Source organism: Diaphorina citri, unplaced genomic scaffold (assembly GCF_000475195.1).
Source record: "Diaphorina citri unplaced genomic scaffold, Diaci psyllid genome assembly version 1.1 scaffold2799, whole genome shotgun sequence".
Classification (NCBI taxonomy): Eukaryota; Metazoa; Arthropoda; class Insecta; order Hemiptera; family Psyllidae; genus Diaphorina; species Diaphorina citri.
This window is the reverse complement of record NW_007380216.1, coordinates 4636-24158: the sequence shown is the minus strand read 5'-3', so window position 1 is coordinate 24158 and position 19523 is coordinate 4636. Positions and strand designations below refer to the sequence as shown.

Genomic DNA, 19523 nt, shown 5'->3' with positions numbered 1-19523 from the left:
CTGCAAAAGAAAAGAAAAAAAAAAAAGTAGAGCAATAGCAGAATACAGACGTTGTTTAATCTCCTCTTCTGCCTCCTTTTCTTTCTTCTTTCTTCTTCTTCTTCTTCTTCTCCTCCTCCTCCTCCTCCTCCCTCTTCTCTTTTCTTCTTCCTCTTACAGCTCGTTCTTCATTCTGGTAGAAAAGAAAAAAAATGCCCTGCCCCTGTTATTTTTTCTGTTTTCTAAATTTCTAGAAATTAAATTAAGACAAACAAGAAATTTAATGGAAGTTTTTTTTTTTTTTTTTTTTTTTGTTTTGTTCCCCTGTTTTTCCTTCCTTACTATTTTTTTCTCTCCATTTTTTCGCGAACACTACGGAGTAAAATGGACGGACAGAAAAGAGAATAGAAATGGGTAGATAGAATGTTTACATTTACTACATTGCCAAGAAGGAAAGATCCTTTTCACCAGTGCAGCGTACAAAAATAGTTTACGAAAAAATAGTTTCTTCCTCTTTTAAGAAGGAGAATTGAATTTAAATTCAAGAGAGAATAATAACAGTTAAAACAGTTCTGTTAACAGTATTTGTAATTCAAAGTTCAGTAACTTCATAAGTTGCTGAAAAAGGCCCGTACACCAATAGCCCAACGGGGCCTAGAAAAAAATACGTCAATTCAGGACATTCAGGCATAGAAAAAATGTTAGAAATTATCTTTGTAGATTTCATATGGATAGCCCCTCAATTTCCACAACCAATGGATGTAGATCCACAATTCCACAACCAATGGCAGTACATAGACCTTCAATCTCCACAACCAATGAATGTAGATGCACAGGTTCCATTCCCAAAGGAGGTAGATATTTACTCCATATTGAAGAAGACCTATCAGAACTTTCACGATACGGACCTTCCAAAAGCTTTCGATAACGTGAACTAGACATTATGTATTATGATGGAGGTTTTGCAAGGTGTTATTGATGTGTTATGAAGATAAAAGGATCAATTACAACACATGCCGAAATCAGACAACATTGAGATCAACAATGAAAGTAAGAAAACTGAAAGTTAAACTAAAGAAAGGCGTAAGGCAAGGTTGCAATCTTTCCCCTCACCTGTTCATCTAGGTAGGTACATGGTAAAATGAAATTGAAAAAAAAGTGAAAGAATACATAATCCACATCCTGAAATGTACGTAGCCAAAAGACAGAATCACAAAAATACTAGTATGGAAAATGGAAAGAAAACAGAAACACTAACGAGCTGAATAATAACCAACCAGCCATTACAACCGTCAAAATCTTCTAAATATCTGACCAGCAGCATACCAGAGAATGGCAAAAGTAGTGTAATTAGTTAATTACTAAATTAAATTATTGAATTAAACCGAATTCATACAATCGATTGGAAAATTCCATATTTGTGGAACAAATGGATGTAAATCCTCAACCTCCTCAACAAATGGATGTAGATCCACAATTTCCTCAACCAATGGAAGTAGATGTTAACCCTATTGATGAAGAAATGGAAATTGAAACCACCCAACAACCTCAAGAACCCTCACGATATGTGACCAGTGTTATTTGGTGCACTCTCAACCCACCTATCTGCTCATATGCTAAAAATACGGAGGCCTCCACAAGAACAACGACAACAAAGAGATGAACAATAACACCACCACCACCACCACCACCACCAACAAGAACAGCATCAACAACACAAACATTCTACAGACAACAAGAAGAACAACAAAGAGATGACCAACAACAATAATAATAACAACGAGACCAGAACCAACAACACCCTACAGACAGAACAAGAGCAGCAACAAAAACAACAACAACAACAACGAAATTAAGATGAACACCAAGAAGAAAAGGGAGAAGGTTAAATAGATAAACATCAAGAATAAAGATAAGAGATAAGATGGTTATTCGACTTTCTTTGAATTTTCTTTTTCTGACCAAAAATATTGTGGATAAACTACAAAACACCAGGGAGGTCTTGAATTTTTACTTTTTTCACTTAGTAGAAATAGAAATATTGCCTAGATCTGCACGTATCTACTCTACTGAGGATTTGTTCTGCAGAGAATTTGGTCCTCCTCCTCCTTCTTCTTCTCCTCAACATTCTTTTCCACCTCCTGAGGGAGAGAAAGAGAGAATGGGAGATGTAAAAATACCATATTTCAAAGGCATTTTCTGGTAGTGTTGTTTTTTCTGCTCTCTCTCTCTCTCTCTCTCTCACTTTCTCCTACCCTACCTCCCTCTCACTCTCAATGTTTCTGTACTAACTCAATATTTTTCCAATGTTTTTTTTTCCAAACTTTGGAAGGAAATTTTGCTAGGTTTACAGATTCAGAAGAAGAAAAACGATGAAAACATAGATGAAGTAAACGAGACTGACGGAGAAGTCATATATAAGAGAAAAGAAGGAGAAGAATAAGAAGAAAGAGAAGGAGGAGGAGGAGGAGAAGAAGAAGAAGGAGAAGAAGAAGGAGAAGAAGAAGGAGAAGAAGAAAGAATAAGGAGAAGAAGAAGAAGGAGAAGAAAGAAGAATAAGAAGTAAAGGAAGAAGGAGAAGAAGAAGAAGAAGAAGAAGAAGAAGAGGAAATGGCAAAGCAAACAAAGAGTTAGATGTCAATTTGAAATGAGAATGATATGTAAATGAGGGCAGATACTTTCTCTACAATCCCCTTAGTATCGTAGCTTTACTGGTCAAATATAACTCTAACCGAGTCTAACCTCTAACGCCTCCTTCTCCTCCTATAGGCAACTCGTTCTTCCTTCACACTCTCTCCCTCCTCCTCCTCCACTTTAATTTCCTCCTCCTTCTTCTCCTCTTTCTCTACAATCCCCTTAGTATCGTAGCTTTACTGGTCAAATATAACTCTAACCGAGTCTAACCTCTAACGCCTCCTTCTCCTCCTCCTCCTATAGGCAACTCGTTCTTCCTTCACACTCTCTCCCTCCTCCTTCTCCACTTTCATTTCCTCCTCCTTCTTCTCCTCTTTCTCTACAATCCCCTTAGTATCGTAGCTTTACTGGTCAAATATAACTCTAACCGAGTCTAACCTCTAACGCCTCCTCCTCCTCCTCCTATAGGCAACTCGTTCTTCCTTCACACTCTCTCCCTCCTCCTTCTCCTTCACTACCTTCTTCTCCACTTTCATTTCCTCTTTCTCCTTCCCCCTTCACTCTGCTCTTCACTCTCCTCCTCCTCCTCTTCCTCCTCCTCCTCCTCCTCCTCCTCCTCCTCCTCCTTCACACTCTCCCTCTAGATCGTAAATAAGTAATGAATGTCCAGGTGTATAGGTCGTAAAACCCGATAGAACTGTTACCCTGAGAAATAGGGGAGAGAAAGAAAAGGAGGTCAAATTTTATGACTCTCTTTCCTGCCCTCCTCCTCCTCCACCTCCTCCTTCTTCTCACTCTTCTTTTCAATTCTCTTTCCCCCTCCCCTTGTCTAATCTCCCACTCTTTTATCATCTCAATCCTACCTTTGGGGTCCCAGCCTACTGCCCTAAGAAACTAGGGTAAACTTATTCAATACTAGGATTAGGATATACGTAATGCTGGGTCAGATACGTTAGAGAAAGAGAATAATTCAAACATCTTCCTTATTCCATTTCATTTTGGTTTTATTTTCCTTTCGGAATTTCTCCTTTTCTGAAGCTCGTTTCCCCTCTTTTGGCGTGATTCGTGGAAGCTTAACTCGTCATTGAGGGCTGTTTGCCCCTACACCTAAGCCTCGGAGTGGGCTTTTTGTGTTCGGACTTCGGAGGCATCTTTTGGTGTGAGAGCGCCATAGGAAATCCAAGATGGCGCGCCAGCGAATTCGGTTCCGTTTCCTAAAGGAAAATACAATACTTCTGTGTGTTTCACATTTTACATTACATGTTTCTTTCCCAATTCGACTGAAAAATCAACAGAGCAAGAATTGTGAAGTCTCCTCCTAAAACCCTTTTGCTTCCTCTGATTTCAGAATGGAGCAGCGGCGAAAACAAGGCCACCGTTCAGCGACAAATCTCCGTGTCTTCGGATTCGAAACTGCTCGACGCGGACATAGCCGAGGAAACCCGAGTCCTCCTTCGGAACCGGAAACCCCCGAGGCCCAAATCCGAAGTGTTCCTGAACAAGTACGCCACGCCCCCTAGTCAGTCGAGCACGAACCGGCGAACGAAGAGGTTCTCAGCGTTCGGGGTGAGTACTTGAGTAGGATTGGGTCAGCGGTAACGCGCTGGGTTGCGGTGCAGACGGTCCCGGGTTCGAATCCCAGGGTTGACGAAAAAATTGCTCGTATTTTTTCCCACCATAAATAAATACACCTTTTTTTGTTATGAATCATCTGATTAGGTTAGCGCGTCTGCATTGTAGGCGCTAAATCGCAGCTTTGATTCCTGCCCGTAACGAGGTTATTCTTTGTGTTGGTACCTAAGATAGTGGTTCGATATTCCCGATTTTGAAAATTTGGACCGATTGCAATACTTTCATTACTAGTATAGCTCCGCTATACTGTAGTAATAGAAAGTAATAATGATGGAAAAGAACTGTGTAAAAAGAAGAAAAGGGAGAGAGAGAGAAGGAGAGCGAGAGGGAGGGAGAAAGAAAGAGCGAGAGAGAGAGAGGGAGAGCGAGAGAGAGAGAGGGAGGGAGAGCGAGAGAGAGAGGGAGGGAGAGAGAGCGAGAGAGAGAGGGGGAGAGCGAGAGAGAGGAGGAGGTAGAGGGAGGGAGTATAAGAGAGAGATGATAATGTAGAGTGTAGACGAAGATAGAAATGTACTTTGAATCTTAAGCGTCTGAGAAACTAGCATCTACTGCCAGCCTAGTTAGCTTGGAGGATAGCGCGTCTGCCTTGTAAGCGCTAGGTCGCGAGTTCGATTCCCGCCCGGGCGAACTTTATCCTTAACAAATAAGGTTCGTATTCGGAACGGCTGGTTTTCTCCTATCCCGTCCTCCTTCTCGGGACGATAAGACCTTAGCAGTTATAGTTCCCTCTATCAAATCTCTTAAGAATAACAATACTTTCTCATTACCTTGTATAGGCTCAGTATACGCAAGGGTAATAGAAAGTAACGCTAGGTGTTAATGGGTTAAACCTCCGAAGTTGGACTTCGGCTCTGGAGATTGTTGGTTTGTGCTGTCCTTCAACTCAATTATTTTATGTCATTGTTGGGATTCGAACTGCAGTCCCCTCGAACAACCATCCGTTTCTCGGGTGTCCCGATTTGAGTGCTAGTTTACCAGACGACCTTGGAGAAAAGAAAACAGAAGGAGAGAAAGATACAAACGAGAAAACAGAGAGAGAAAGAGAGAGAGAATGGGAAAGAGAGAGAGAATGAGAAAGAGAGAGAGAGAGAATGAGAAACAGGAGTAGTAGAGAGAGAATGAGAAACAGGAGTAGTAGAGAGTTCAACGTGGGAATTGAGAAAGCTGTAAAAATACAAGGAGGACAAAGCGATGGAGAAAGAGGAAATGAAAGATGTAGGAACAGAAATGGAGAAAATGGAAGAGAAGGAGGTATAGAAACAGAAATGAAAGAGGGAGGAACAATAATGGAAGCAAAGTAGAGAAGGGAGAATGAGGTCTAGAAAGACAAATGGAGGAGGAGGTGGAAATGAAGAAAAGAAAAATAGAGGGAGAGAGAAAAAATTGAGGAGGAGGAGGAGGAGGAGGAAGCAAAACAAAAGGCACAGCATATGATAGACTGAATAGACAAAGGGAAGAGGCGAGAAAAACGAACGAAGAAAAACGTTGAAAGTTGAAACCCCTTTGTGAAAAAAAAAAAAAAAAAAAAAAAAAACAATGACGACGGTGAAGACGAAGTACGAGGAGGAAGAGAAAAAGAAAGTGGAAGAGAAGATGGAGGAGGAGAAGAAGAAGAAGGTAGTAGGAGTACTAAATGATGAAGAAGGAGAAGAAGAAGACGACGAAGAAAAAAGAAAAAATAGACAAAAGAGGAAGAAAAAGCGAGAGAACAGAGAAAAGGCGAGAAATACCAACGAAGAAAAGACAAGTTGAAACCCCTATGTGAAGAAGAAAATAAAAAGAATGAGAAAATGACGGAGAAGACGAAGTATGTACTCAAAGCAGGAAGAGGAGAAGAAGAAGAAGACAAAGAAGAAAGTGGAAGAGAAGAAGAAGTAGGGGATGTAAATGATGAAGAAGGAGAAGAAGAAGAGGACGAAGAAAAAATAAACAAAAGAGGAAGAAAAAGCGAGAGAACAGAGAAAAGGCGAAGAAGAAGAAGAAGAAGAAGAAGAAGAAGAAAAATACAAGTTGAAACCCCTGTGTGAAGAAAAAATGGGGAAGAGGTGGAGAAAAGGGAGAAGTAGACGAAGAAATAGAAGTAAGAGGAGTAAATGATGAAGAAGGAGAAGAAGTAGGAACAGGAGGAGAAGAAGAAGGAGACGAACGAGACGAAAAAGAAGGAATGGAAGAACAAGAAGAAATGGACAAAAGAGGAAGAAAAAGCGAGAGAGAGAAAGAAAAGTGCTAGAAACTTCAATTGAAAACAAGAAGAAAGAGAACTAGACAAAAGAAAAAAGCAAGTATAAACAAACGAAGAATTGACCCGAGAAGAAAAGAGAACCCAAGAAGAAGGAAAAAGAAGAAGAAAAGGAAAAATAAGAAGAAGAAAAGGAAGAATTTAAAGAAGAAGAAGAAGAAGAAAGAAAAACAGCAAATTGAAATTGAAAACTCACAAGAGAGAACAAATTTAGTATGGAAAGAAGACAAAAAAGTGAATTTCGTTGGTTAATGGAGAATAGCATTCTAAGAAGAACTTGGAGGAGGAGACAAAGAAGAAGAAAAAAAAAAGAGCAAAAGTATAAAGAGAAAAGGAAGCAGCAGTAGAAAAGAAGCTATGAAAGTGGGAAAACGAGTATGTAGGTAACTAGTTCATAGGTTCATACATAAAATAAAAGGTACAAATTGATGGAGTATTTTATGGAGGATAACATACATTACATACAAAGAAGAAAAGCTTAAAGGAGGAATAAAAAGAGAAAATTGAAAATGGAAGTAGAAGCAAAAAAAAAAAAAGAAATAGAAGGAGAATCAAAAGCAAACCCGGGAAAAGGAGTTGACAGAATAAAAAGAAGATGAAAGAAAAGAACAAATAAAGAGAAAATTGAAAGTAGAAACAGTTGGAGCAGAAAAGAAGAAATAGAAGGAAAACCAAATGACAAAGTTTCATAGCAATCGGATGAGCGGTTTGGCCAGGCATAAAGTTCGAACAAACACACACACAAACAAATATTCATTTTTATACAATAGATTTAAAACTTTAATAAAGCTTTTATAGAGAGAACTTTAAAAATGGAGTTCTTATCGTCCCTAAATAGAATAGAGAAGAAGGACGGGATAGAAGAAAGCCAGGTGTTCCAAGAGCGAACCTCATCTGTCTAGGATAAAGTCTTTCCCGGACGGGAATCAACTCGCGATCTAGCGCTTAGTCTTCAGGCTATCTGGGCTGGGCAGATAATGTTCGTTCTCGGAACGGCTGTCTTTCACCTATCCCGTCCTTCTTCTCTATTCTATTTCGGGACGATAAGACCTGCGTAGTTAGTACAGTACCCTCTATCAAACCTCTTGAAAAAAAAAAAAAAAAAAATAGAAAAGGAGGGCAAAAAAAAAAAAAAAAAAACCAAAAAACCCTCTTAAAAAAAAAAAAAAAAAAAAAAAAAAAAACATTATCCAGCGTGATGTAAGGTTAAAAAGGTTTACATTGACCTTCATTCTAATCTGTTGTAAAATAATCGTATTTTATTCTACTCATTTCTCCAATAATTCTAATTTCTTACATTTCTCCCTTCCAGGAGAGCTCAAACTAGCCGACTTCGGTCTGGCGAGGGCCAAATCCGTTCCCTCGCACACCTACTCCCACCAAGTAGTCACCCCCATTCTATTCTATAGTAATTCTATTCTATTCTGTCTATTCAGTTCCATTCTATACCTATGTTAGATTATAAGTAACCAATGAAGAGGAAGAAGAACCATCTCCTCAGAGGTTAATCTTACCCTAGGAGATGTTTTTATTTGTAAATGAATTTTCAAAAATTCAAATTCTTTTCTTTTTCAGGAGAGCTCAAACTAGCTGATAAGTAAAAAAAAGAACATTATTGCAGCGCTTGTATAGCTAGACTGATTAATTTGTGGTGTTTTTTCATAAAACTCACTTTACCCTTATAATAATAATAATAATAATAATAATAATAATAGTGCTTATTTATACTGCTCGCATAGGACTGAAAAGTCCCTTTACTCCAGCAGTAGGCTACTACTATTATTGTGGTCAAACTCTCAAATTATATGAGGATAAAATTCCATACCTCGGCTGGGATTGAACCCACGCCCTCCTGTTTACCAGGCGAGCGCCTTGACCACTACACCACCGAGGCAGAGTATTATGCAGCCAAAGTCAAGGAGGGTGCTATTATTAGAACTTATTACATTTTCCCAGGTGAAAGATAGGTCCTCTCATATTGAGAGGGACGAAGGGAGCGTTAAATGTGCTTATGTCCCCCATGGGTGGGGAAAAAAGAGAAGGAAGGAGGGGAGAAAAATTGGCGTGGGAATAAATTCAATAAAAGTGATAGGTAAAGGTAATAGGGTATTATGTAGCAAGAGCCAAGGATGCCGGACGGTACCTACCTACATACCTGATTATTGTTCCATAAAATGTAATGTTATTACCAATCAAATATAATTATAAGACCTTGTTTAGACTGCGAGAGTAAAGGGACTTTTCAGTCCTATGCTGGTAGTAGTAGTAGTAGTAGAAAATAATTGTATTTATTTGAGAAATAATTACAAGGGGTTGGCAACATTCACATACATATAAGTACATAGTTATATTCTATTCTATTCTATCTACATATTATGAGAACTAGTGGTTGACCCGTCCTTTTTACGGGATCAGTGCGGCGTAAGAGCTACATTTTTATCACGTGATGTGAGGGCAGTGTGGCTATCAAGTATCAAGCTATCATGAACGAAATCACCTACCATATAATGGGAAAACTTTGAACTACATCTTCCTGACTCCCCATGAGCTCACGTGAGACCACGTGACGTGATAGTAGTGTGTTTCTATCATAAATCTATTCTATTCTGATTCTAATTCTAGTCTATTCTGATTGACTGGAGTCAAGTGAAGACCATATCCAGAAATATGTATGATATTGTACTTGACCATTATCTCAAATTAAACAAAATTATTCTGATTCTATTCTATTTCAATTTACAGGGTGACTCCCCGTTCGGCAAGGCAGACGCGTACATCAAGTTGGACCAACTAGGAGAGGGCTCGTACGCCACCGTATTCAAAGGTTACAGTAATCTGACCAATCAGGTTGTGGCCTTGAAAGAAATCCGTCTGCAGGAAGAAGAAGGTGAGTTCAAGGCACGGTCAGCCCAGTGGTAACGCTCTTGCTTGTCATGCAGAAGGTCCCGGGTTCGAATCCCACCATGAAAAAAAATTTGCACTCGTTTTTCGATTGAAAATATTTCAACGGGTCATGTTCTGGTGTTCTCGTGTTGACCCAGCACCTAAATGGGAAGTATTGTGTCTCTTATCGCCCATCTGATGAGAGGCATACTACGGGATGGGCATGCTACGACACAGACCACATGCGTCTAATGTAGCAGTTGTGTCATTGCTGTACGAAATAAAAACTGCGGAAAACGTTTTAAGCAGGGAACCCATCAGATTTTCACGCTCTGCTACCGAGTACTATAAAGAAGAAAGAAAGACATGAAGAAGAAATAATAAAAAAGAAAAACCAAGGCAAACTCAGAAAAAAGAAGTAGAGAAACAAAAACACAATAGTAAAAGTCATAAAAGTAAGAAAAGAAATTACAAGAAGCAAAAAACAAAATAATACCCTACATGAAAGAGCAAGAAGGTTTTCGCATCCTCATATGTAATAAAATTGAAAATTTTATACCTGACACACTCGGTGCCAAGAAAAAAAAAGAAAGAAAAGGAGATGGCTGATGGAGATGAGAGGAAAGGAGAGTAGGGGAAAGAGGAAGAGTGAAAAGGAGAGTAGGGGAAAGAGAAAGAGTGAAAGGACAGTAGGGGAAAGAGGAAGACAGAAAGGGAGGGAGAAGAGACGAGAAGAAACGAGAGTAGGGGAAAGAGGAAGAGAGAAAAGGAGAGTAGTGGAAGAAAGGAGAAGAGAAGATAAAGGGGTGAGAGAAGATAGAAGAGAAAAAAAAAGAATAGAAGAGGGGAAAGAAGAAGAGCGGGAGAAGAAGGAGAGAAAGCATAGAAGATCATAAAACGAATAAAAACCGTGTTATTGGCAAGGAATCTGGAAAAGGGGGAGAGGAGGTGGGAAAGAATGGGAACGTATAGGAAAAAGGAGAGAAAGAGGGGGGAAAGATGAAAGAGGGAGAAATTGAGATACAGCAAAAAGGGATTACCCTATGGTATCGCCCGCCCGACGTTCTCCTGGGGTCTACCGAATACTCTACCTCTCTGGACATGTGGGGGGTGGGGTGTATTCTTATAGAAATGGTGACGGGGCTGCCCACTTTCCCGGGGGTGAGGGAAGTGTATGATCAACTGGACAAAATATTCAAGGTATGTAGATTCAAATATTTAAGCTAACTAGACTGATATATTCAAGGTAAATAAAGAGAATTATTCAAGGTAAATTGAATATTTATGGCACGTAGAACGAAAATTGGACAAAATATTCAAGGTACAATCCTAATGTGTAGAACGAAATATTCAAGGTACCTACCTAAAACGAAACTATTAGGACAAATAGAATGAAAGACAATGTAAATTACTAAATGGTGCATAGCTAGAACGAAATATTTAAGATAAAAAAAACTAACTCGTATATTCAAGGTACACAGAACAAAGCATCTGAGGTACATACATAGCACCAAACATTTAGGAAAATAGAACGAAATATTTAAGATAAAAAAAACTAACTCGTATATTCAAGGTACACAGAACAAAGCATCTGAGGTACATACATAGCACCAAACATTTAGGAAAATAGAACGAAATATTTGCGATAAATAGATCGAAGTATTTAAGATAAGTAAGCCGAAATAGCCTTTATTAGGGTAATATTTTGTTCTTTCTCATTTCTCAGATACTTGGTACGCCAACGGAAGAGACCTGGGAGGGCGATAAAAAAAAAAAAAAAACTAACTCGTATATTCAAGGTACACAGAACAAAGCATCTGAGGTACATACATAGAACCAAACATTTAGGAAAATAGAACGAAATATTTGGGATAAATAGATCGAAGTATTTAAGATAAGCAAGCCGAAATAGCCTTTATCAGGGTAATATTTTGTTCTTTCTCATTTCTCAGATACTGGGTACGCCAACGGAAGAGACCTGGGAGGGTGTATCTCTACTACCCGGCTACAATGTTCATAGGGACGCCCCGTATACGGGAAATAAACTGGGCCTCACGTTCCCCCGTCTGTATGATATTCCGGAGGGAGAGAGCATGGCCAGTGCTTTCCTACAGGTAAGAGACGCCGCCATTTTGAATCCAATGGAACACGTACATAATTGTGAAAAAGAGGGGGGAAATGGTCCGAAAAATGGTTTCCTATACTTCCGTGAAAAAGGAGTTTTAATAATTGTATTTATGTATTTACTTGAGCTTTAATGCTTAGAGGGAGGGAGAGCGAGAGAGAGAGGGAGGGAGAGAGAGCGAGAGAGAGAGGGGGAGAGCGAGAGAGAGGAGGAGGTAGAGGGAGGGAGTATAAGAGAGAGATGATAATGTAGAGTGTAGACGAAGATAGAAATGTACTTTGAATCTTAAGCGTCTGAGAAACTAGCATCTACTGCCAGCCTAGTTAGCTTGGAGGATAGCGCGTCTGCCTTGTAAGCGCTAGGTCGCGAGTTCGATTCCCGCCCGGGCGAACTTTATCCTTAACAAATAAGGTTCGTATTCGGAACGGCTGGTTTTCTCCTATCCCGTCCTCCTTCTCGGGACGATAAGACCTTAGCAGTTATAGTTCCCTCTATCAAATCTCTTAAGAATAACAATACTTTCTCATTACCTTGTATAGGCTCAGTATACGCAAGGGTAATAGAAAGTAACGCTAGGTGTTAATGGGTTAAACCTCCGAAGTTGGACTTCGGCTCTGGAGATTGTTGGTTTGTGCTGTCCTTCAACTCAATTATTTTATGTCATTGTTGGGATTCGAACTGCAGTCCCCTCGAACAACCATCCGTTTCTCGGGTGTCCCGATTTGAGTGCTAGTTTACCAGACGACCTTGGAGAAAAGAAAACAGAAGGAGAGAAAGATACAAACGAGAAAACAGAGAGAGAAAGAGAGAGAGAATGGGAAAGAGAGAGAGAATGAGAAAGAGAGAGAGAGAGAATGAGAAACAGGAGTAGTAGAGAGAGAATGAGAAACAGGAGTAGTAGAGAGTTCAACGTGGGAATTGAGAAAGCTGTAAAAATACAAGGAGGACAAAGCGATGGAGAAAGAGGAAATGAAAGATGTAGGAACAGAAATGGAGAAAATGGAAGAGAAGGAGGTATAGAAACAGAAATGAAAGAGGGAGGAACAATAATGGAAGCGAAGTAGAGAAGGGAGAATGAGGTCTAGAAAGACAAATGGAGGAGGAGGTGGAAATGAAGAAAAGAAAAATAGAGGGAGAGAGAAAAAATTGAGGAGGAGGAGGAGGAGGAGGAAGCAAAACAAAAGGCACAGCATATGATAGACTGAATAGACAAAGGGAAGAGGCGAGAAAAAGTTTCCATTATCTGCCACCAGGTGCTCCATTTACCGCTATCCGTGAAGCTAGTCTCCTGAAGGAACTCAAACACAACAACATAGTCACTCTCCATGATATTGTACATACGAGGTCTACACTTACCTTTGTGTTCGAATATGTGGTGAGTAATATTTGTTAATTTTAAGTGGATTTATTTATTTACTTATTATAATTTTTACTGTACATTATATACAAAATAGTATGAGTACAACGTCATGATTGCTTAACATAGGTCCTACATATGTAGTATAACATAACTTATAACTAGCATTTAAAAAAAAGTTAGTCTGTTGTTAGTCAAGTTTAGGGCTGTCTGGACCGAAGGGCGTCCACTCAACCTTTGTTATTTCTCTTTTCTTGTCTCTTGAATACCATTATTGGTTAGTTTTAAATTAGACATTCTGTGTATTGACATTATTGCTTACTCTTTTATGCTTTTCGAGTCCAAATCGGATCGGATCCGAAAAGATTATTAAGTCTCCGAAATGCATATAACTTAAAGTCTATTATCTTTGAGTCTTGATTTATGTAATTATATATAATAATATTATTATTATTTATTATGATAATATTATTTATATTATTTTCATATAACAATATTATGATGTTTTGTGTTTGCTACAGCATACAGACCTATCTCAATACATGGAAAGACATAGCGGGGGACTAGATCATCACAACATAAGACTGTTCATGTTTCAACTACTCAGAGGGCTTTCATACTGTCATAGGCGGCGGATTCTTCATCGAGATGTCAAACCGCAGAATCTACTCATATCAGAAATAGGTAATTGTTCATAAATTATCAAAGACATAGCGGGGGATTAGATCATCACAACATAAGACTGTTCATGTTTCAACTACTCAGAGGGCTTTCATACTGTCATAGGCGGCGTATTCTGCATCGGGATGTCAAACCGCAGAATCTACTCATATCAGAAATAGGTAAGTGTTCACCAACCTCAGTGGTGTAGTGGTTAGCACGGTGGACTCTGGATCTGGAGGTTGGTGGTTCGAGTCCAAGTCAAGTCATTAAATTTAGCGTAGTTTATCAAGCGAGGAAGGACATTTGTGACAAGCATTTAATGCTCAACACAATTAAAATTCCTTTTTAAGGTAAGTGTTCATAAATTATTGAAGAAGGTGAGCTTAAGGCACGGTCAGCCCAGTGGTAACGCTCTTGCTTGCCATGCAGAAGGTCCCGGGTTCGAATACCACCATCGACAAAAATTTGCACTCGTTCTTCGATTGCAAATATTTCAACGGGTTATGTTCTGGTGTTTTCGTGTTGACCCAGCACCTAAATGGGAAGTATTGTGTCTCTTCTCGCCCACCTGATGAGAGGCATACCACGGGATGGACATATTGGGCATGCTACAACACATGCGTCTAATGTAGCAGTTGTTTCATTGCTATACGGAATAAAAACTGCGGGAAACGTTTTAAGCAGGGAACCCATCAGATTTTCACGCACAGTTCCTGCCTCGGTGGTGTAGTGGTCAAGGCGCTCGCCTGGTAAACAGGAGGGCGTGGGTTCAATCCCAGCCGAGGTATGGAATTTTATCCTCAATATGATTTGAGAATTAATAGTAGTAGCCTACACAATAGTAGTAGCAGCACATTAATAGTAGTAGCCTACTGCTGGAGTAAAGGGACTTTTCAGTCCTATGCGAGCAGTATAAATAAGCACTATTATTATTATTTTGCTTGTGAAGATATTAATCTCAGTTTCCATTATCTGCCACCAGGTGCTCCATTTACCGCTATCCGTGAAGCTAGTCTCCTGAAGGAACTCAAACACAACAACATAGTCACCCTCCATGATATAGTACATACGAGGTCTACACTTACCTTTGTGTTCGAATATGTCGTAAGTATGGTTGTTGGTTCATCAGTTCATCACTCATTAACAAATTTATTTGTTAATTTTAATTGGGTGCTGTGCTGTTGTTGGTTAAGTTTTTCCCTTGCTAAAGAAATAGCAAAGGTTGAGTGCGAAGGGCATCCACTCGGAAAATTCATCAGTTCATCACTCATTAACAAATTTATTTGTTAATTTTAATTGGGTGCTGTGCTGTTGTTGGTTAAGTTTTTCCCTTGCTAAAGAAATAGCAAAGGTTGAGTGCGAAGGGCATCCACTCGGAAAATTTTGCTTAGCCCAAACCAGTTGGCCTCAAAGCAATCACTCTAAAGCTGATTGAGCGGCCGACGAAAAACGCCGACCCCATCTGAACATGGGAAAAGGTGAAGAAGAATATTGTGGTTTCCCATGAAGTGGATACTTTTTTTTTATTATAAAGCAAGGGTCAGAGCCCTGTTTATTTACAAAAATAAGAAATAAACAATACATAATATATCGAGTCCAAATCGGATCGGATCAGAAAAGATTCTTAAGTCTCCGAAATGCATATATGTATCTTAAAGTCTATTATCTTTGAGTCTTATTTTTAATTTATTTACACGCTAAGGAGCAAGGCCATGTGTGGGGAAAAAATATTACAAGTTTTTCAGGTAATTGTTCCTCTTAAGAAATTGGAGGACTTCTTTCTTTTTCAGGTAATTGTTCCTCTTAAGAAATTGGAGGACTTCTTTTAGGGTTCCTTCTTCGTCTTTCAGAATGTCTGAATCTTTGAGTCTTGATTTATGTAATTAGAATCCGCCCCGGGCGGGAATCGAACCCGCGGCCTAGCGCTTACAAGGCAGACGCACTACCAACTAAGCTAACTAGGCTGGCTGGCTTTTTCTTCTTTCTGCTTCAAATGAAAGGTTTTTCCAGAACACTCCCTCTGTTGAGCTGAGGAAACTAATTTACTTTAGGATTTATTGTATTAGAAATTTTTCATTAATTTATTTCGATGTTTTTCTCAGAAGGTGTTCTCAGGCCACCTTCTGAGGGGATGTGTAAAGGTGGATTTAGATGATCCGGTCTTAATTTAGGACTTGGAATTAAAAGATTGATTTTCGTCAACAAAAAAAAAAAAGGAATTTTAACTAATTGTGATAATCTTAAATGCTTGTCACCAAAGTTGTTCCCCACTGTCTAGGTGTCCTATATTTGGGGCCCGGTTCTTGTTCTCTCCATTTAACTCATTAGGTTTTAAAATTTCGTGTAGATTTTTTTATATAATATGTTTCGCTGTTTTTATGTAAAGAATTATATTGGTGTATGGGGGGTGTTCCTGGAAAAACCTGCCATTTAGAAAGGAGTTTTTGAAGATGGTCGTATTTTTTCTCTAGATTTTCATTGAGGAAAGTGTAAAAACGGTCTTATGGTCCGAAATCGAAGTGAGTAGGAGGACAGGATTGGAGAAAGCCAGTCGTTCCGAGAACGAACTTTGTCGGTTTAGGATAAAGTTCGCCCCGGACGGGAATCGAACCCGCGACCTAGCGTTTACAAGGCAGCCATGCTTCCCTCCTACCTAACTAGGCTGTCAGAAAGAACCTTAATCCTGATTCTAAATTGAGTTTTCCCGGGCGCGGGAATCGAACCCGAAACCTAGCAATTAGAAGACAAGCGCGCCACCCTCCTAACTAACTATAGCCTGGCTTTCTCTTCTTTCTGCTTCAAATGAGAGGTTTTTCCAGAACACTCCCTCTGTTGAGCTGAGGAAACTAATTTACTTTAGGATTTATTGTATTAGAAATTTTTCATTAATTTATTTCGATGTTTTTCTCAGAAGGCGTTCTCAGGCCACCTTCTGAGGGGATGTGTAAAGGTGGATTTAGATGATCCGGTCTTTAGACGATAAATTTAGGACTTGGAATTGAAAGATTGATTTTCGTCAGCAAAAATAAAAGGAATTTTAACTAACTGTAATAACCTTAAATGCTTGTCACTAAAGTTGTTCCCCACTAAAGTGAAATATCTTCACCTAAAACTTTATTTGACATGACCTGGACTCGATCCACCAACCTCCAGATTCAAAGTACAAAGTCGTTTAAATCCACCTCGAGAAATTTTCGAGCTGTTTTAAGTTCGAAAATGGATTTTTAACTCAAGCTAGGTAGGATTCTAATACATATTTATAGCGTAGGTATTTTAACAAATTTTAACTAAATGGTCCACGGAACTCGAAATTTTTCGAATGTGTTAAAACCGATCTAATATCAAAAACCGATTTTTTTATCGCTCCCATTATTTTTATTATTATTTTTTTTTCTTTTTTAATGTCTTTCTTTTTATAGCTGCTCAGAATCAAATTTTCTTTCCTTGTGGAATGAAGGGGGTACAAGTCTTGGTTCGGCCGACATTTCCAAGAATATTCTGAAAGACTGAAAAGCTCCAAAGACAAAAATCTGAAAGCATTTTCTATTAAGTTAAAGTGTGAATGCATTTTCTATGATAGGAAACCTATCAGTTTTTTATTCTCAAGTTTTTAGTTGCACTAGGATGGCCTAAGGCCTTCAGGTTCGCTTGTTTCTTAGAAAGACTTACGTCTCTTAGAAAAGAGAAATTTCTCATGTCTCTTAGAACAATATGAGAGAATTTCTCATGTCTCTTAGAATACCATGAGAAAATTTCTCATGTCTCTTAGAAAAATATGAGAAAATTTCTTATATCTTTTAGAAATCTTAGAACTCTGTTTGAGGGTTTTTTTTTTTTTTTTTTTTTTTTTTTTTTTATTTTTATCTGACCTTGGGATAGTTTGCAAATTTTAAGCAGATATATGGGGATTTTTACTGGTACCTATCGCTGGTACGATTTTATCCAGTATTTGAATTGGTTGTCACGGGAAAAAATTCATGTGACTTTTATATTTTCACGGATGCATTTTTGTGAAGGTCAAGGCATCTGCCACAGCCTAGTTGGCTTGGAAGGTCGGCGCGCTCCATTTCAATCTAACTAGGCCGAGTAGGCCGTCATCTTTTGGATGCATTACTAAGGTAGAAACACACTATTACAGTATTACCAATTTACCACCACATCACGTGAGCTCATGCAAGTCAGAAAGATGTAGTTCAAAGTTTTCCCATAATATTGTAAATTTTGTTCAGGACAGCCACACTACTATCACGTCACGTGACGATGGTTCTGACTCTCCATTACTTCACGTGACGTGATAATAGGAGTGTGTCTCCCACTTAATTACTTTCTATGACCAAGTAATGAGTAGGTATTTTATTTTGCTAAAACCGTATACTTTGACTTTTTTTGAAAACTGGTCTGTCAGTCAAAATTGGGGACAGCTATGGCTTTTTGGAGTAAACCAACCAAAAGAGAAACAAATTTGGAATCAATATCACGAAAAAGTATAGAGCTAGTCAGTTTTATTAATCATCTATTCATCTATATTACATCAAAGTAAAAGTATACGGTTTTACCCAACCTTCCCCTATTTTATTTTGTTTCACAGACACCGTTTTAGAAGACATTTATAAAGACCCAGCCGGTTAACCCTTTGGTACGCGATGGGTCTGTTGACGTTCACAGAAGAGGTCAAAATCCCCGTGCCGTGGGGCTACGTATGTGGTAAGTCCAAGGTTCTCCACACGCGGAGTAGTAGTATCACATTAACCTCACCCAGCCTGAGTGGGGGCGAAAGAGAATGCCCCAGGCATTCTTGGGGTTGGATGGAAGAGAATGCCCCAGGCATTAATCCCGCCCCTTATACGGGGTTCTCACGTTCAACTTTTTAGTCGTTCAACTCAGAGTTGTTCAACAAAAAGTTGAAAGTGGCATGAAAAATGACGTGTGAACCTTCCTTTCAACAAAACTGTTCAACTTTTTAGTCGTTCAACAAATATTAAACCACCTCTAATATTTTGTTGAACACGACTATTTCTCTAAAAAAAAAAAAAAAAAAAAAACTTCATACGTTTTTTGGTAGGTAGGTATGGGGGGGGGTTAACGTCACTTTTAACAATTTAGGTATTCTCGTGACGGGGGGTTTTACCCTCCCTTCGGGGACAAGCTACCCGCCTCCTCAGTCTAACCTTACCCAAGCCTGAGTGGAGCCGGGAACCCAGGAGCACGCGATTCCTCCGACGGTCACCCATCCAGGTACTAACCACGCGCAACGTTGCTTAACTTCAGTGATCCGTGGGGGTCTGGTGCATTTAACGTCCTAGCGCCGCGGATTTAACACACTTTGTTCAGGCCTTTATCCCTATCTAGTCTTGGTCTAATATCAATGAATTCTGTCCTAATTAAATATCAATGAATTCTGTCCTAATATCAATGAATCCTGTCCTAATATCAATGAATTCTGTCCTAATATCAATGAATTCTGTCCTAATATGAATGAATTCTGTCCTAATATGAATGAATTCTGTCCTAATATGAATGAATTCTGTCCTAATATCAATGAATTCTGTCCTAATACCTAATATCAATGATTTCTGTCCGAATATCAATGAATTTTGTCCTAATATCCTGTCCTAATATCAATGAATTCTGTCCGAATATCAATGAATTCTGTCCGAATATCAATTAATTCTGTCCTAATATCAATGAATTCTGTCCTAATATCAATGAATTTTGTCCTAATATCAATGAATTCTGTCCTAATATCAATGAATTCTGTCCTAATATCAATGATTTCTGTCCGAATATTAATGAATTCTGTCCTAATATCAATGAATTCTAATTCTCATATCAATGAATTCTGTTTCAGAAGTGTCAATATTCAGCGTGGAAGGCGTCTACCTACACTCCGAACCCAGGACTACCTGCGTCCTACGCACATGAGTGTAACCGCTGCCCTCCTCACACAAGTGATGAGGTCACGTGACGTGATAGTAGTGTGTGATGAGGTCACGTGACGTGATAGTAGTTTG

General features: G+C 39.0%; 1 protein-coding gene across 1 annotated transcript; it reads left to right on the top strand.

Annotated features, from left to right (window-relative positions):
* The first annotated feature begins 992 nt into the window (after positions 1 to 992).
* On the top strand, positions 993 to 15341 carry LOC103519560 (cyclin-dependent kinase 16-like). Its single transcript, XM_026831019.1, has 8 exons — positions 993 to 1029; positions 3911 to 4179; positions 9227 to 9371; positions 12746 to 12867; positions 13371 to 13533; positions 13575 to 13691; positions 14495 to 14616; positions 15303 to 15341. The coding sequence occupies exons 1-8, from the start codon at positions 993 to 995 to the stop codon at positions 15339 to 15341; spliced, it is 1014 nt and encodes a 337-aa protein (XP_026686820.1).
* Positions 15342 to 19523: the final 4182 nt, after the last annotated feature.

Coding starts and splice junctions, on each gene's coding strand:
- LOC103519560 (XM_026831019.1), top strand. CDS start 993: ATGCCGAAATCAGACAACATTGAGATCAACAATGAAA. Junction 4,180..9,226: donor AGAGGTTCTCAGCGTTCGGG/GTGAGTACTTGA, acceptor TTCAATTTACAG/GGTGACTCCCCGTTCGGCAA. Junction 13,692..14,494: donor TCTACTCATATCAGAAATAG/GTAAGTGTTCAC, acceptor ATCTGCCACCAG/GTGCTCCATTTACCGCTATC.